General features: G+C 43.7%; 1 protein-coding gene across 7 annotated transcripts in view; it reads right to left on the reverse strand.

Moving 5' to 3' along the window:
- Positions 1 to 13,404: 13,404 nt before the first annotated feature.
- The window catches only part of KMT2E (lysine methyltransferase 2E (inactive)), a 69,693-nt gene continuing 63,940 nt past the window's right edge, over positions 13,405 to 19,157 (reverse strand). For 6 of the 7 annotated variants that reach the window (XM_063448137.1, XM_063448134.1, XM_063448133.1 and 3 more), the window contains 4 exons: positions 18,518 to 18,819; positions 18,302 to 18,390; positions 16,118 to 16,215; positions 13,405 to 15,082 (listed from right to left, as the gene is read on the reverse strand). In XM_063448137.1, the coding sequence (XP_063304207.1) occupies positions 13,640 to 15,082; positions 16,118 to 16,215; positions 18,302 to 18,390; positions 18,518 to 18,819 (1,932 nt within the window). In that variant the 3' untranslated portion in view covers positions 13,405 to 13,639. Of the gene's footprint in view, positions 15,083 to 16,117; positions 16,216 to 18,301; positions 18,391 to 18,517; positions 18,820 to 19,157 lie in introns of those variants that run through there. The other variant, XM_063448138.1, reaches the window with a different exon arrangement.

Below are 19,157 nucleotides of genomic sequence, written 5' to 3' on the forward strand. Positions count from 1 at the left end.
GTACTCTTCCCTCGGGACAAGCATCTGAAATAAATAATTAACATAAAAAGTTCCTCCCCATACCAGGTATAAGAGACCCCATCAGCCCTAGGACCTCAGTACGTACCAAGAACACCACAGTGGATCCATAGAACACCAAAATTAAATATATACATAAAGGGAGGGAATGCTGTACTGCCACCATATTAAGGAAAAAGGAATTTACGGTGAGTAAAATTGCAGTTTTTCCTGACATATATGGTGGCAGTACAATAGGGATATATCGAGATCCCAGACTAAGGGCGGGAATTTAGGCAATAACAGCTTGTAACACCTTGTGCCCGAAATCAGCGTCAGAGGCAGAGAATACATCTAGTCTGTAATGTTTGACAAAAGTGTTGAAAGAAGACCAGGTAGCCGCTTTGCATATATCTTCCAGAGAGGCACGCGCTTTTTTCCGGCCCAAGAGGCAGCCATGGCTCTAGTAGAATGCGCTTTTAAGGAGGCAGGCAGAGGAAGACTCGAGGAAGAATAAGCCATTTTTATAGCATCCACCAGCCATCTTGCCAAAGTGGCCTTGGAGGCAACTTGGCCTTAAAATTTTCCAAAGACATTCACGAATAGATGATCAGTCATCCTATATGCAGAGGAGCGGTCTAAGTAGATTTTCAGAGACCTACCCACATCTAGTAGGTTTCAATTAAATTCCCAATCTGGCTTAGACAGACAAATAAAGGAAGGAAGAAAAATAGAGGGTTGATGGCCTTGGGTAAGGTGTGATTTTTCTAGGTTTATAATCCAACCATGTTCTTCCAGGAATTCTAGTGTATAGGCCACATCTGATTCCAGAGCGCTTCTTGAGTCTGCCTTTATTAACCAGTCGTCCAAGTATGGTACTACTGTGATTCCTTGCAACCTTAAAAGAGCCGTGACCGGTGTGAGGACCTTTGTAAAAATCCTGGGTGCCGAAGCTATCCCGAATGGAAGGGCTCTGAATTGGAAATGATGGATAGTTTTCCATTTCCTTATGCTGCATAGCTTGATAGCATCTAGCATACCTCCTTACTAGTTTTTATAGCAAGATTTTTTAGAATGTTTTAAATTGTAATAGTCTTTTTTCTGATTTTTCTCCTGCAAGTTCTTATAATAGGTTTTTCATTATTCAAGTATGTTAGTATTCTATTGTATCAGATGATTTACATGCATTAGATTTGTAATTTTGTATTTCTATATGTATTTATTTATTCACATTTGTGCCAATCCACCAGCTATTTTGTGTCCACTTAACAGTGAACCTATGTGATCCAAACACATCGTAATTGATTCATGTTCTAAATGAAAGGTTGATGTATTGGCAGATAAGGGGTTAATTTCTGAATAAGTCTAGCAGACTCAAGAGTATTTAATGGAATGAGGGATCACCGATGCCATCCTCTGATGAAGTGATCGTCGATCACGAAACGCGTTAGGCGGCATAGTGCAATCGATCCCTGAAGCAGCACACTGGAACGCATCCGGAGCCGCAGTGGAACGCACGCGGCGGAGATACAGTGTTACAGCAGCACGAGGAGGTCAGGACTCACTGCTATCCGGCCGGCAAGAGAGTGACCATTTTACCCCTGGACCCCCGGTCTGTTAAACCTGATTTCCATGGTTTGTTTCATTGGGACTTTTGCTTTTTTATATAGTCTTTTATATAGATGATATTGGTACTAATAAATATTATTCTTTTGGTACACTGTCTGCCGCACTCTATAATTGACACAGGAATTTTAACCCCTTCTTTGGATGCCAATATTTTTTATTCAAGTTTTTATATGCTTATTCCTAATGTGTACTGGTTCTCCACTAAATAAGGTGTGGAACCATTACTACAATATACATTTCAGCTAGTTCTGGATTTCCCCTACCGAATATTGTGGGAGGTAGGACCTCACTAGCTGATACATGCTCAATTGATATTATCTATCCATTTTTTAATTGCCATTACGTATTTTATTTCCACTTCCACTGAGTCCTGTCCATACTATTGGTTTATTCCAATAGACACCCAGGAGAATTTTAAAACCCACAGGGACTCTTTCTGGCCACCATAGTAATGGAAAAGTTGTTTCAAGGGGACTAACTCATGGACTGTGGCATGCCGGAGGGGGATCCATGGCAAAACTCCCATGGAAAATTACATAGTTGATGCAGTCTGGTTTTAATCCATTTAGGGCATAAATCACCTAACATTCCTAAATTGTTTGGAATAACGTGCTTTAAAACATCAGGTATGATGTTATATCGATCAGGTAGTTTAAGGGTTACGCCCGCTTCACAGTGACAGACCAAACTCCCAGTTTAACGCACCGCAAACAGTCCATTTGCACAACCGCAAACTCCCCATTTGCACAAGGTTGGATACCAAGCTAGCCATGTCCTGTTCCTTGTCCTCACTGATGTCAATGAAGGTCTCTTCCTCCACCCAGCCACGTACAACACCAAGGGTCCCCGAAAGGTGACAACAAGCCCCCTGTATTTTTTTTTTTTTTAAATGTTTACTACTGTTACACCAGATATGAGTTGCACTGGTGTGACACTGTACCCTGGCAGGCCCTGAAACGCACACGTGTGAAGGAAACTGACTGCTATTATTTCACAGTCAAATTTCTATTTTTTTTTTTTTTTTTTTTTAAATGTACACTACTGTTACACCACATATGAGTTGCACTGGTGTGACACTGTGCCCTGGCAAGCCCCTGGCACTGGGCAAGTGGGCACAGTATACGCTGTGAGCCTGACACACATGCTGGCAGGCAGGCAACTGCAATTAGATTACACAGGGGAAAAAAAATAAAAGCAGACTGATGTTCTAGGGCTTTTTGGGGTGCTGTCCTTACAGCAGAGATCAGATGTGTCCTTCAGGACCGCAGTGGACACTGCCTAGCTATCGATTTCCCTATTAAATCAGCAGCAGCTACACTGTCCCTCTCACTAAGAATGCAGCTTCCAGGGGGGGGGGGGGGGGTGCGCCTAGCTGTCATGGAGGAAAGACGCACTTCGTGTGAGCTCCCTCAATATCTCACTTTAACCCCTTAAAGACCAAACTTCTGGAATAAAAGGGAATCATGACATGTCACGTGTCCTTAAGGGGTTAAGCAGCTATCAACAAGCGAATTTCACCCCAGAAGGGGATGACCCAGCAATGTTGCTCCTACCTGACCGACCCGACATGCCTAATAGCGGTCAGCAACTCGAGTCTTACTTACCTCCGCGTGGCAAGTGTGGCCTGGTGCTCACCGGGCGGGAGAGGCAGCCGATCAGGAGCAGCTACTTCCCGGCAGGAGCTCCGTTACACCCCCCCCCCCTCGGACCGGTGGGGGTTATCCCGGTCCACCCCTGAGAGGCTGTCTGGAGCTAATGGACGCACAGAGCACAGCCACCCAGGCTGACATACTCATCTGCGACTCTCCCAATATAGCAGCAGCCGCGTGTCCTCCTGGTACCAGCAAAGCATGGCAGGATATTGAGTCTAAGCTGGACAGACTCTTTAATCAATTTTGGAAGCAAATAACAAGCAGGAAGCCCCAACAAGCTCCACCACAGCCCCATCAAGCTCCACCACAGCTAAGCGAAGCAGTCCCCATTAATATCCACCAATGCAAAAGGCGTCGAAGACGGGACCAGAGGCACAAACAAAAAGACAGAGCCTGCCCCACGTCAAGCACTCGCCTCCACCTTAAGCCACCACAATCCCGCACCGGACGTGAAGCACCACCGGGACAGATCCGACCACCCGACAAAACAAGCTTCCACCACCTCAAGCCGCGAACCCGGCACTCAGCCAGAGACTTGACTTTGTTGTTCCAGGTATCAGGGACTCCCAGGGTCTGCACCTGGCGCCCAGAAGGGATCGGATGAGCACAAGCAGTAAACAGCAGCCTGTCAAGCATGTCCTACTATAGCCGATCCTCCACACCATGCCTTTGATCACATGAACTGCTCTCTGCACATTAACTAATCGTAAAGTAGCAAGTGTTTAAACATGTCATTATTTCACCTCCTAAAGAGTTTATTGTCGTAGTTCCTTACATGCCTTTACCTTAACCGTTCATGTATTATGTTATTCACTAGTCTCATCTCATGAGACGATTCACACTTGATTTAGAACTAGTGGTGGAGCTGCTGATATAAATACACAGTTGATAACGTGCAAGCTACACCCTAAACATGACAGCCATCTTTCACAACAATGTACTGCTATATACTCATACCCTCAGTGCAACTAGCCATGATATACACACGTTCAGCCTAGCATGCTCAAATATAACACACTTCTGTCTATATAAAAAAAAATGCAGCTTCAGAATTAATCTAAATTGTATGCTGTCTAGGAGGTGGGAGGGTCTGGGAGGGAGAGTCTGCTGCTGATTGGCTGGAATGTGTCTGCTGACTGTGAGGTACAGGGTCAAAGTTTACTCAATGATAACGAATAGGGGGTGAACCGAACATCGCATATGTTCGCCGGCCGTGGCGAACGCGAACAAGCTATGTTCGCCAGCGAACCGTTCGGGACATCACTAATGCCCAATGATGGGAGTAATTGTCGCCTTTGAGACCATTTGGAAGGCCCAGAAAATCAATTTGCCAGATTTCCACAAATGAAGACTGCAGGTCATATTTGTTCCTGTAGTTTCCAACATCCCCAGCAATCCTTTACATCAGTGGTTCCCAAACTTTTTTTTCTTGGGTACCTCTTGGCAGCCCATTTGTTATTTAAAATGTATATGCATTTCTCTGTCCCATATCCCCTTTTCTCTGTTCTAGGCTCCTCACAGTGCAGATGCACATATGTTGATACACAAACACAGACTGACACACGTGCACATACACAGATACAAACACTGACACATACAGATACAGTCACACAGATACAAACACTGACATGTATACAGATGTACAGACACACAGATACAAACAATGACACTCTTACAGATACATAACACAAATGCACAATGACATACATGCAGATACATAGACACAGATACAAGAACGGAGTTACAAATGCAAATGAAGAGACACACATACAGTTGCATGGACACAACGACACACATGCACATACCCACAGAGAAAACACTGACACACGATGTACAGACAGACAAAACACTTACACATGCAGATACAACACTGATACACATACAGTTGCACAGACACACTGATGCACATACTGGCATACATGCAGATACACACACTAACACATATACAAATGTAAAGACACACAGATACAAACACTGCCACACATGCAGACAAACAGATGGGAACACTACTATACATACAGTTGAACAGACATGCTGGTAAACACACTGCCACACATGCAGATACACAGATACAAACACTGCCACACATATACATACAGACATGCAGAACACCTACAGATATCTGGCTTCCGCCCTCTACACTCTACAGAGACTGCCCTTATCAAAGTTACTAACGATCTAATCGCAGCTAAATCCAAAGGCCACTACTCCATACTAATTCTCCTGGACCTCTCAGCGGCCTTTGACACCGTTGATCATGCTCTCCTTCTTCAAACTCTTCAATCGCTTGGTGTCTGTGACTGTCCTCTCGTGGTTTTCCTCTTATCTCTCCCAACGCTCATTCAGTGTCTCTTTTTCTAATGATACCTCCTCCCCTTGTCCTGTCTCGGTTGGAGTCCCCCAAGGCTCCGTCCTTGGTCCCCTTCTATTTTCTCTTTATACTGCCTCGCTTGGCAAACTTATTACCTATTTTGGATTCCACTACCACCTGTACGCTGATGACACCCAGCTATATCTCTCCTCCCCGGACCTCTCCCCTGACGTCATGCAACGTGTCACTGGTTGCCTTTCTTCCATCTCTGACTGGATGTCCTCCCGCTTTCTGAAACTCAATCTCTCAAAAACTGAGCTCCTTGTCTTTCCTCCTCTTAATACTGATCCTCCTCTTTCGCTCTCCCTTCAAGTTTCTGGTACTAACATCAGTCCATCCTTGCAAGCGCGCTGTCTTGGCGTCATACTTGACTCTGGTCTCACCTTTGAGCCTCACATTCAGCATGTTGCCAAATCCTGCAGATTCCATCTTAAAAACATAGCCCGCATCCGCCCCTTTCTTGCACCAGATACTACTAAGGAGCTTGTCCATGCTCTAGTAATTTCCCGCATGGATTATTGTAACCATCTCCTGATTGGTCTTCCCAAAAGCCGTACTGCACCCCTACAGTCCGTAATGAACGCTGCTGCTAGACTGATTTTCCTCTTTAGTCGTTTCTCTCACACCTCACCCCTCTGCCAGTCCTTACATTGGCTTCCTGTATGCTATAGGAGTCAATTCAAGGTACTAACTCACACCTATAAAGCACTGAACAACTCTAGCCCCTCTTATATCTCCACACAGATCCATAGGTATGTCCCTTCTCGGTCTCTCCGCTCTGCCCGTGACCACCTCCTGTCCGTTGTTCGCACCCGTACGGCCAACTCCCGCTTGCAGGACTTCTCGCGGGCGGCTCCCTTCCTATGGAATAGCCTACCTACCGCCATCAGACTCTACCCTAGTCTTGCATCTTTTAAGAAGTGCCTTAAAACCCATCTCTTTAGGAAAGCTTATGGCCTCCAAGACTAACCCTTACCTCACATACCTGTCTCTTGCCCTCTCCTAAAGGGCAGCCCACCGTATTTGATTGCAAATTCCTGTCCTAATGTGTTTTACACCCCACCTCCTATAGAATGTAAGCTCGATTGAGCAGGGTCCTCTTCAACCTATTGTTCCTGTAAGTGTATTTGTAATTGTCCTATTTATAGTTAAATCCCCTCTCATAATATTGTAAAGCGCTACGGAATCTGTTGGCGCTATATAAATGGTAATAATAATATAAACATTGACACATACAGATGTACAGACACACACACACACACACACACACACACACACACACTGCCACACATGCATATACATAGACACACATGTAGATACACACGCACACATGCAGATAAATGGACACACACACAAATCCAGATACACACTCATATGAATACAGATACAATAACATACACAAATACCGGCCCAAGACATTTTTCTGCCTGGGTCCCCCAAAACAACGCCACCAAAACGCGCCCACATTCATTATGTTGTATTATGATAATTAAAACCAAAATGAAATATCATGGATTAGATAAATACATTCCGGTAAAATATTTAGATAATTGCACATTAAACGTCACAACCTATATGCTTCTGCAGTGGTAATAAAATATTAGCTAAGTACAATATACGTCAATCACTAACAATAACAAACCAAAAAGGAGTAAGTTTTAAGTTGTCATGTGGGATGTATGCCATTAATCTGGAGAAGTAGTGGTGTGTGCGCTGGGGAAGTAGTTTGTGTGCTAGGTATGTAGTGTGTCTGTGTGTGATAGGAGATGTAGTGTGTGTGTGTGTCCTGGGGACGTAGTGTGTCTGTGTGTGCACTAGGGATTCAGTGTGCGAGTTTGCACTGGGGATGCAGTGTGTCTGTGTGTGTGGCAGGGATGTGGTGTGTGTGTGTGCTGGGAATATAGTGTGTTTGTGTATGTGCTGGGGACGTAGGATGTCTGTTGGAGATGTGTGTGTGTGTGTGTGTGTGTGTGTGCTGGGATTGGAATTCTTATGTCCATCAGACTGGGTGCATCAGTATTCATTTTGTCGACTAACCATTTTAATCAGATTTTAGTCTACAACACTTTTTGAGACTATGACTAAAACTAAAATGACCTTTTAGAAAAAGAAAAAAATTGAAATTTGTCGCAAAAATTAACACGGCTGAGACACATGGATGAGGGGAAAGAAGTAATTATAAACAGAGGTTTTAATTAAACCCACTAGATTTGTCATGTCGACTAAATCTACTGGAGATTTAGTGGACTAAAACTAGACCAAAACAATTCAGATGACTAAAATATGACAAACATGTCTTTTAGGTCAAAAGACTATGACTAAAACTAAATTGAAATTTACCGCCAAAATTAACACTGGTGTGCATTGAAGCAAATAATTACTTACAATATCTGCGGTGTGGTGGATCCTAGCTGAAGTGGAGTCTAAATTGACTCCTTGCAGTTCCGCTCCTCATATCTAGCTGGCTAAGTCCGGCTCCTGCATGTCCCGATGCCTGTGCTAGCTATGTTGCCGTTACAGCACACATAACCTGACACAAAGGGGAATTCTGACGCTCTCTGGGGCCAGCCCACAGCAACAGCCCTGCAGCAAATTGATGTAAGTAAAGTTCCCACTGAAGTTCCGGCACGCACAGCTAGTAATCTCAGAGTGGCGTAACTTCAGTGGGAAACACTTCGTAACCCTGAGGACCTGGTCAGCCCCAGATCGGCCTCCCTCTCCAGACTTCTAAGATTTTTCTTTTTGTTTTGAGCAGCCTCCCAGCCCTCTCCAGCGGACGAGCTGATCGAAGAAGACTGGGCTTTACAGGCAAAATGCCGCCCAGTCACAGTGCTGCCATGGCCCCACTGGGACCTATGGATGGGCCGGCCCTAAAAGATACAGACGCACATACTGAAACACAAACATGCTGACACCCAAAACACATACCTTTTGGGTGGTTTCTTTGGCTGAGGCTGTTGAGATTGGAGGTTCCGATCCTCTCCGCCTCGCCCCCTTTGCGGCTTCCTCCCGTGCAGATTGGTAACAGCTGGGAGGAAGTGTGCGTCTAGCTCTCACTTCCTCCAAGGACTCCGGTCAGGTTAGAAGGGACCCGGTCGCACTATTAAAGCGCTGCAGTGCACGGCCGGGCCCCGCATAGCACGTATCCATATGTCCCGCCATTACCGGGATTTTTACACGTACCCCCAGGGGCACAGAATTGTACCCCAGGGGGATACGCGTACGACTGGTTGGGAACCGCTCTACATGAAGGATATTGGTGTAGTCACAGGACATCACAGCATACACGTGTTTTATGGCAGTAAAACCCAACAGTATTATGAAATTCACAGTTAAAGGTCATGCAGAAATTGGATAATAACATTTCTTAATTTTCATTTATATTAAATTCTGTTTATGATTATAAATGGATGTTGATACACTATGTCACAGGGTCCACGGGAAAAAATAATTGGGAACCCCTGCTATAGTGTAAGGAATACAAAGTTGTGTTCATTACACTTTAGAGCCCTCTGGTGTGCACTATTTATTATCCGTGTATTAGCTCAGGTAAATGAGCTGGACAACTAGGAGCAAAGCAGACTGTTTAAGTGAAAATATATTTTCCCTTTTTTATGTCCTTTTATTAATACTTATTGGTGTGATGGACAGGTAGGGGCTTGAAACTCCCTGATAGCAATGGGATTGATATTTAGAGAATTCATCGGTCCTATTACATATAGAAACGTAGAGTCATGTGATGGAATATGCTCTGGCCCTATCAACCTCATGCAGCCATAGGAATGGGGTATTGGTTGTGTGCAATTAGGATAATACTACACTTGAATAATGGAGGATGGGATAGGAGGTAACTCATTAGGCCCCTATCAAGCATGTCACCCAGAGATGGCGGAAGAACGATATACTGCGGCTAATTTTCAACTTCTAATTACATTAAGGGGTCAGACCGACATGTTTCATAGCCAAATGGCATGGAGACGTGGCTCGAAGGCATGCTTTCAAACCTCTTAATTAGTTAACTTGAATAAAATAAAGTTGTTAAAATGCCTAGTGTCCCTTTAAGAAATCGATAAAACTACATTGAAAGAGCTATCAGGCAATTCAGTGAAAACAATCTAATTCCAACTGCAATGGCAATTCTCAAATTTACTAAAGCCAAATACGGTTAGAATATGGACAATTTTTTTTTTTCTTAACAAAAAAAAAAAAAACGTCTGTGGGGGTCAATAGGTCCCCCAAATTACTATAATGGAAGCCTGAAACCTCCATATAATAGTGATCCATCCCCATTACTTCTTTTAAAGTGATATCTGATGCCCTTGTTTTATAAAAATGAAGCTAGTGTTATAACCTTCCTAATTGCAGTTTGTCTCTTTAATTATCTTTTACTGACAAACATTTGTAAATAATCATAGAATAAACATGTACCTCGGGGGGCAGAGCCGAGCGCCAGACGGGAACGGTCGCATCACCTCTAAGCTCTGGACAAAAGGCGGCAAAAAGGCCCTAAAACAAAGCCCTGCGGCAATTGCAGAGGCATTCTATCACCCCTCGGGGAAACCCCAATAAACAAGCAACAGGCGGATGCCTTTTTGTATCCACAAACGGGCAGAAAGACCCGACGGAAAACCGGGGCCTACAAAGCCTACCAAGCCACGAGGCTAACTTAAAGCCCTGAGGGTGCACCAGGACGCCTACCTGCAGACTGAGACAGCTGTGCCTGACGACTACAGCATGGGTAGAAAATCCCAGAGACCCATACAGACCACAAGCAGGACCACACAAGACATCGGTGACTTGCTGCAAAGACCAATGGCGCCCAAGATGGCGGCCTCACCAGATCGCACAACTACCTCCCAAGATGAAGGAGAGCAATCTGGAGCTGAACATGAACAATCAGCCGCTCATCCAATAAGGGATCCACAAACTAACAGAATTAACCTCACACCGGCTACTAAGCAAGACATAGCCGACCTGTTAAAAGAAATTAGACAAATGCACGCAGCAGATATGGACTTGCTAAGCACCGAAATGCAAGCAGTAATTACACGCACCCAAGCCACTGAAGAGGATATCCTCGACCTGAAACAAGAGGTAAAGGGGCTAAAAGAACAAGTAATATTCATGCAGACATCCCAGTCCAGCCTCACTACGAGAATGGACCTAGCAGAGGACCGCAACAGGCGCACTAATTTAAAACTATGGGGGATACTGGATAGCGTAGACTCCACAGAATTACCCCACTACCTCAGACGCCTCACAGCTACGCTCCTACCACACGCCCAAGCCAAAAAATTCACACTAGATGGCTTCTTTAGGATCAGAAAAGCAAGACAAGCCCCAGCCACAGCTCCACAAGACGTCATCATCCGATGCCACTAGGTGGCAGACAAAATCAAGATCCTTACAGCAGTCAGGGGAAAAACGCCACTTGCTTTTGAGTCACCCCACATTACATTCTACCAGGACTTAACAAGAAACACGCTGTTGTGGTGCAGGTCCTTGGCACAGGTGACGAGTAGTCTTCGCGAAGCTAAAATGGAGTATAAATGGACTCTACAAGGACTCTAACCGTAATCAAAAGCGGTACCACACACAATCGCTCTTCACTACAGGAGGCATAACAGTTCCTGCGCGCAAAGGGCATTCATGTCGGACCCGCAGAACAAGAAACTCCCACGACATCACACACCTGGGATCCTGACAGAACGACTCCATTCATCCCCAGGAACAGGGAACACCAAAGAGAACTGACCTGAACTGACCTGTAGCCAGCAAACATACCATGCATTGAATGGTTACTGCGTTACCTTCTGTTTTACTTATGGTTTTACTTGTTGTTTTACCACTTATTTTATTATTGTATTGCTGTAACATACGCATCGACAGGACTAATACACGCCATACCAGGACTGCTGCTGACCCAACATCGGACGCGACTTACTCTGACGCAGAGTACACCAAATGCTCCAGGGAGAGTACACCAAATGCTCCAGGGAGAATACACCTTCTCCCACCCCCCCCCCCCCGCGACTTCCTCGGTAAGGAGTCAATTCCCAACCCACTGGACAACCGCTGAGACACAAATGGGCTCAATAAGCGACAACCGCTTACCCAAACACAAACGGACACACGCAGACTTTACAGTACCCACTCGTAGACATAACATTACTGGGGACAACCACTTGCATAAACAACCAACACCAACATGGAATACTTCAGGGGGTACAAACGTGCAACTAGCCATCTCCAGACAGACAACCCTTGGGTTCTTTACCCCCCCCCCCCCATACTACTAAACTCCTGGCACTGGAAGAGAAAAGACACACCCCTCAATTTACCCCAAAGTTGCCTCAGTTTGACAGCAACTGACCCATAAAATCAATTAAAATGTGCAGAACTAGCTGACACCACAGATTAGAACTGACTGATATCTGCCTAACTATGTTGTGATGTCATGAAACACTCAACACCCGGAAGGCTGTTGTGGCCATACGGGCAGTATTGTAACTAACCTTGCACGCAAAAATAAAGAATTGGAAAAAAAAAACATGTACCTCTGCAGTACTTTCATGTACCAGTTAGCTCCAGAAATGTCAGTATTTGCCGGAGCAAAGTTTTATATTCCTATATATAATAAGGGGTAGTAAGCTGTGATTGCTATTGTGAAATAGCATTGTATATTTTTCCCTTAAATGGGCTATTTTAGAAATGTGTTCACAATGAAATATTAATTTCTTCAACAGAGTTCAGACATTTTTTTTTTATCAATTCTTTACTCTCACTAAATTAATTTCCCATTTGCCCCACTGTTCTCTCTAATGATAAACAGATTGCATATGGAGCAACTTTCTTAGCAATGCCCTATGTAACTATACTGATCGCCTTTGCTACATACCTGTGTGAGAGTGATGCACCAAGCAAAACTGCTTTCCTCCTGTTTGCTGTGCTGATCTCATTCCGCATCAGCCTAAAATAGAAAGTGTAGCCATGTACAAGAACCCTTTTACATAGGACAACAGGAAAGAGCCCCTAATACTAAATTTGCATGCCAAACAAAGCAGTTATATGACAGAGTAAGGAAGAGAAACAATACATACATATAAGAAGTGCAACAGAAATAAAGTTTCACAAACAAGCTTTGTAATAGTCAGGAAAAAGTGCTGACAACTCCTTTTAATGTACATTTTAAGTGCCATATCTCTGCGTCAACTTTGTTTTTGTAAAATTTATGAAAGGACTAACCTGATAAAACCGACATAATTTGTGATTTATTATCATGAATTAAAATGCCCAACCAGTGCTGTAATGTGACAGTATATTACCAAAATTAAATGTCGTATACTGTACTACTTCCACAAGGATCATACATATTTATGAAAAACAAAACCTATATACAATGTTTTATCAAATGAGGTGGGGAGCTTTAAGCAATATACAAGCAAAATACAATATTTACAAAACTTCTGAAGAAGTCAACAGAACTATACATTAAATTACAATCTTGTAAATAACCAAAGAAAGAAGCAATGTAACATTAAAACCTGCAAAGTTTTTTTTCTATCTATTAAGTGCACATAGCACAAAAAAAGTAAAACATAAACCTGTTAGTGCTGTCAATTAACCTGTGTATTTTAACCACATGTATAAAACATACATTATAAAACATTCACTAAATGAATCCAGCTTGGACAAGTAATGTACAGATTATGCAGCATTATTTACACTGCATAACAAAAAACAAAAAAAAAAAAAAAAAAACTGGAATGTTTACTTACTATAAAGACTCAATACTGGCATAGAAGCACATAGTTTTCAGACATATAAAAAAAAAAAGAAATAAAATAAAAATGCAATGAAAGCACACTGGTATTTGAATTTACAAAGTTTCATATACATGTTTAAAAAGTACCTTCATAAGGTACATATAAAATATACAGGTTACTTTACATAACATTTTTAAAATGTTTTAAGCGCAGGAGATCCAAATCTAATGCCAGCCTGAGCCATGGTAATTGTTTTGGAAAGTTGGTGGCACCTGTGGTCTGTGAACAGATATTTGCCCAGGCACTGCTGATGCCTGCTGAGGTCCTTGCACCCCATGGGGGAGGTTTACATTGCCTGGATGAGGACAGAAACCAGCAGTAGTTGCAATACTATTTGGTCCTTGTGGCTGAATATGAGAGCCCTGGCCAGGAATTGGATGGTGTGGTCCTGCTGCAGAAGTTTGGTGTTGTGGAACAGGTACTACTGGGTTATGAAGAGGAGCTTGAGTGGGATATGATGTTACTCCTTGATGAGCTCCAGAGGGGAAAACTGGAGGTCCTTGATGAGTCTGTATGTGCAATCCTTGTGCCGATGATGAATGATGAGCACTACCACCTAAAACGTTTGTTGCCTGAGGTGGGGGTGGGGGTGGTGGCGGGGGAGGAGGAGGAGCTGTATTTAAAACATGCTGGTGTTGCGCTTGCAGACCCTGATGCCCTGCTGTTACATGTTGCAGGTGAGTGTGATGGGGACTTGGACCAGGAGGTGGAGGGGGTGGTGGTGGTAAATGGTGCCCAGATGTTTGAGAATGTATAATTGTGCCACTAGCTACGGGTACTGCATGAACTGGACCTGACACATGTTGGACAGCATGCTGTTGGTGACAACCAGGTGGTGGTGGTGGTGGAGGAGGTGGTACACCCGTTGATGTATTCTGAGGGTATACAGCAGCGCTCTGAGAAGGCAGGTAATGTCCTGAATTCACATGATGACCTTGAATTGCTGGTTGCCCAGTGGTGGTAGAATGGCCTTGGTTTGGGCAAGGTGTAAACACAGTTTGGGGTGAAATACTGCCTTTTATTTGACTGTAATTCTGAAAGCTAACAGTGGGTTGCTGGTTTTGATAATAGTTCGGTGTTGGTGGAGGAGGAGGTGGAGGTGGAGCAGAATTATTCACAGTCTGTTGATTAAAGGAAGTATAAACCGTTGAGCACTGTCCTGCCGATGCCTGGGAAAATATTTGTCCACCTGATGGCTGGGGATTTGCAGGCTGTAGATTTTGCGCTACTGGGTAAAAGTTTATATGAGGTTCCCTCTGTGGTGTCCCAACCTGATGTGGCTGATGATGAGGTCTATAAGGAGACCCTAACTGTTGTGAATGAGGCTTTGGTGACAAATATCCATGCTGGACTGGAGTATGTGGCGTTGATGACTTTGGAGGATGTTCCAGATGAGGTGAAGAAGGACAATGCAACTTTAAGGGTGTTGAAGGCAGCTTCTGTGAATGAGGTTGAGTAAGTTGGGACTTCGCAAGTGACAGTTGTTTCTGCTGTTGGTCCAATTTAGATTGGTTTACAGTTTCATTTACTGGGGCAGTCACAGTTTCCTGGAGAGGGTCAGCCTTTAAGGAAACCTTCCCATGAGATGTAGAGCCCAAAGAATTAAGCTGGAAAACAAGGAGAAAGGAGAATTACATTTGCAAGGCTCTGTAGAACTTCTGAATATAAAATGACCGCTATCAGCCACTACTTTAGTGTTGCACCTAAACATACCACACCATCCCATAGATTTTAACAGAATTTTTTTTTATTATTTCAATTATGAAAAGGAACACTATAGCATTATGAATGCAAAAAAATACCATTTGGGTGACTGAGCCAGTGCTACCAGGGTTAAAAAGGGGGATATACTTTCAGCCCTCTCAGTAACAGTCTACTCCATTAGCTCCGCCTCTTTGGCTCATATCACAAATACTGCTGAGCTCAGCCAATCCAAAGCTATCCCATAGGAAAGCATTGGAAGGCAAGTTTTCATCCTTGGCTAAACGCAGCATGTGCCATTCATGTTGTCAACTGTAGTTATAAAAAGGGTTGTGCACTTGACTCACAGACCATTCATTGACATAAGGTGGTCTGGGTGCCTATAGCGTTCCTTTAAAAGGGTCCCTCTAAGCACAATTAAAACTTTACATAATTGTGCACAGAGCATCCCAAGCTAATGCTCAGCTGAAAATGGCAACAATTTGTTTAAAAATTAAACACCCTCTCCCGAAACAAAACACAGTTTTTTGTTGTTTGTTTTGGAACACTGTTACAGGTTGCCTAAGCCAATTTTGTCCAAGCTGTAAGGAGGACTCTCTGCTCCTATGAAAGGAGCAGAGCTGCACATAACCTGGTTAACTAAACAATTGCTGTCTTTAATACATCTATTACACAATAGCAGCATTAGTATAACAATTCAAGTAGACAATTTTGGTTTCTGAGTGCATAAAGTTAAATATTGGATAACTGTTTTTTTTTGTTAAGCACACGAATTCAGCATTCAAACAAAAAGAAGAATGTTTGTTATGTTTCATATGCACAATGTTAATTGACTTATATGACCTTGTAAACAGGTTATTCTATACTTGTATGTTACTATGCCAAAAATAATATTTAAAAAAAAAAACACAAAAAAGGCACTTAAAGTATAAAGTACTTACTTTTTTCTGCTGGGGGCTGTTACAATCTTTGTCTGTATTATCATCAGGAGACTGGCACTCTTTTACATCTGCCTGGTCTCCAATTTCTAGGTCTACATCTTAAAGAAAACAAAAACAGAGGAAGGGAAAGTAGTCAATGAGTGTGCATGGGGTTTAATTGAAGCACTATTTCAACAATTTTACACAAATTAGAGAACAGGATTGGCTTTTACTTATCAATCAAAGCTATGATAACTGCTATGATAACTGACTGAAAAGGCATAGGGTCTTGGATGTGGAAAGAACCTCTGACTGGCCCTTTACTTTTTTTGTAGGTTCTGTACAGAGATTTGATCATTAAAACAGAAGAATACAAAAGAAAATAATTACTGTAAGCCAATGAAAACAAAATTATTGTACTCAAATATCCTGCTCCTGGTTTTTGTAAGGAATTTGTTGGTATGCAGAATGCCAATAAATCAATAGAATGAACATTTTATGTGGACATAATAGCAGTAAAATGTTTAATCAAAGGATACTGATACAGACAGCATATGCTGCCTCAGTTACACTTGCAACACTGGTACTACACATATACTTCTGTAGAGTGTGAAATGGGGCAGCAGTACTCCTCTGTGGTAATTAAAGGTCTAGGTCAGTGATGGCGAACCTATGGCACGCGTTCCACAGGTGGCACGCCGGGCCCTCTCTGTGGGCACGCGGCTGTAGGTTCGGCATCACTGCAGAGTAGGCACCTGCCTGCTCAAAACGGCAGGCGCCTACTCTGCTTCCGTGTCGGCAGGCCCGGAAGCAAGGGGGAGTCATCTAGGAAACAGCTCTCCTGTCCTCCTGTGAGCTGTGTGGAGTGTTGCCGCGCGTTACCATGGCAACGCTCCACACAGCATCGCGTGGGAGGACAGGAGAGCTGCAGTCCTACATACTAACCACCACCGGACCACCAGGGATGGCTGTGTCCCCCTTCCCCTTCACCAAAGGTAAGATGAAAGGAGCACTCAACACAGCACCCTTACCCCCCCCCCTCCAAAACAGCACCTTTACCCCCCTCCAACACAGCACCTTTACACCCCCCCACACAGCACCTTTACACCCCCCCCACACAGCACCTTTACACCCCCCCCACACAGCACCCCTACCCCCCCACACAGCACCCCTACCCCCCCCCACAGCACCCCTACCCCCCCACACAGCACCCCTACCCCCCCACACAGCACCGCTACCCCCCCACACAGCACCGCTACCCCCCCACACAGCACCGCTACCCCCCCACACAGCACCGCTACCCCCCCACACAGCACCGCTACCCCCCCACACAGCACCGCTACCCCCCCACACAGCACCGCTACCCCCCCCACACAGCACCGCTACCCCCCCCACACAGCACCGCTACCCCCCCCACACAGCACCGCTACCCCCCCACACAGCACCGCTAACCCCCCACCCCACACCACTAACCCCCCACCCCACACAGGACCGCTACCCCCTCTCACACACACAGCACCGCTACCCCCTCTCACACACACACTGCACCCCTCAATGCAGTATATGTGTGTGTATTCAGCAGTGTTTGTGTGTGTGTATTCAGCTGACTGCGTGTATGTATTCAGCAGTGTGTGTGTATTCAGCGGACTGTGTGTATGTTTGTGTGTGTGTTTGTATTTAACAGACTGTGGTCTGGGTGTATGTATTACACAGTCGGTGTGTGAATATGTTCAGCTGTGTGTATGCATTGCATTTGTTGGAGATACTAATAAATATATGCTTAATTTTATCTATTAATATCATTATTTAAAATTTGTATAATTGAACTCTCTGTTGTGTCTTTTAAAACAAAAGATGTTAACTAGTTCGGACAACTGCACGAGTTGTTTTTTCTGAACTTAAATCTCAGTATTCAGGTTTAAATGCCGTGTTGGCACTTTGAGGAAAAAAAAGTTGACATGTATTGCAGTTTGGGCACTCAAAAAGGTTCGCCATCACTGGTCTAGGTGGATGTTGAGAATTGTCAGCAACGAGAGCAATCACATTTGAGTATTCTCTAAATAGGAAATCTAGCAGATATAAGATACAATTCTGGAAGCCCCACTTCAGACATGAAGGATGTAAAATTATCCAAAGTCCCCTATGGAAAGATCCTCCGAAAATTATTTAATAATTTAATTATTTACTGCAATCAAACAGTCTTACCACTATCTTTATCTTTCCTGTGATCACTTAAGAGCAAGGCTCTATGATAGCTCCTTTCTCTCACTTGCTCCACAGATGTTGAAGCTGTCCTGTAATTAAATGATATCATTATTATACAAGCAAATTTACTTTCTACTTGTTTGGCAGGATGTGTGCAAGTTTAAAACATTAATGCAACAGACTATGTAAATAAGAACTATAAAAAAAATGAATTACCACTGAACCTCTGGATCATTTTTCTCTGATGAATTTGGATCTGTGGCTGGAGAGCTTTGTTCCATCTCTTCTGGAGGCAAAGTCTGGACTTCGGCAGGCAGTGGTAGTGCTAAATTAGCATCATTTTCTGGTTGCTCAACAATCTCTGCAGTGCTGCAACAATTTTCTGTGGCAATACAATTACCAGAAATACTGGCAATTCCCTCAGAGTGAGGAGAAAGTGTTACCAATGATAAGCTCTCTGGTTTAGATCCACTTTTTCTTGCTTCTCGTTGTCTTTTACGGTATTCTAGCAACGAGACCTTTTATAAAGGAACATACAAAATATTACTTTAGGAAAATTCAGAATGTCAGATACAATAATTATACAAGTGGATATAATCACCATGGTCCGAATGCCTCCCCCATATTATACATTCTCCCAGCACTTACATGAACTTGTCAATTAGTTTCAATAACACACCCCCTGCACTCAACCAATTTTTGCTCTCCAGGTTGGAAAGATCCAGGCTTTGCAATGTTGCCGAATTGTATTTTTGCATAATCAGTGTAGCTAAAGGGGACAGGTTACAGGTGCCAAGAAGAACCTCAGTATTTTGCCAAACTGCTCCAAAATAGTCTGACAAAGAATAGTGGATGC

This window comes from Pelobates fuscus, chromosome 3 (genome assembly GCF_036172605.1).
Source record: "Pelobates fuscus isolate aPelFus1 chromosome 3, aPelFus1.pri, whole genome shotgun sequence".
Lineage (NCBI taxonomy): Eukaryota > Metazoa > Chordata > Amphibia > Anura > Pelobatidae > Pelobates > Pelobates fuscus.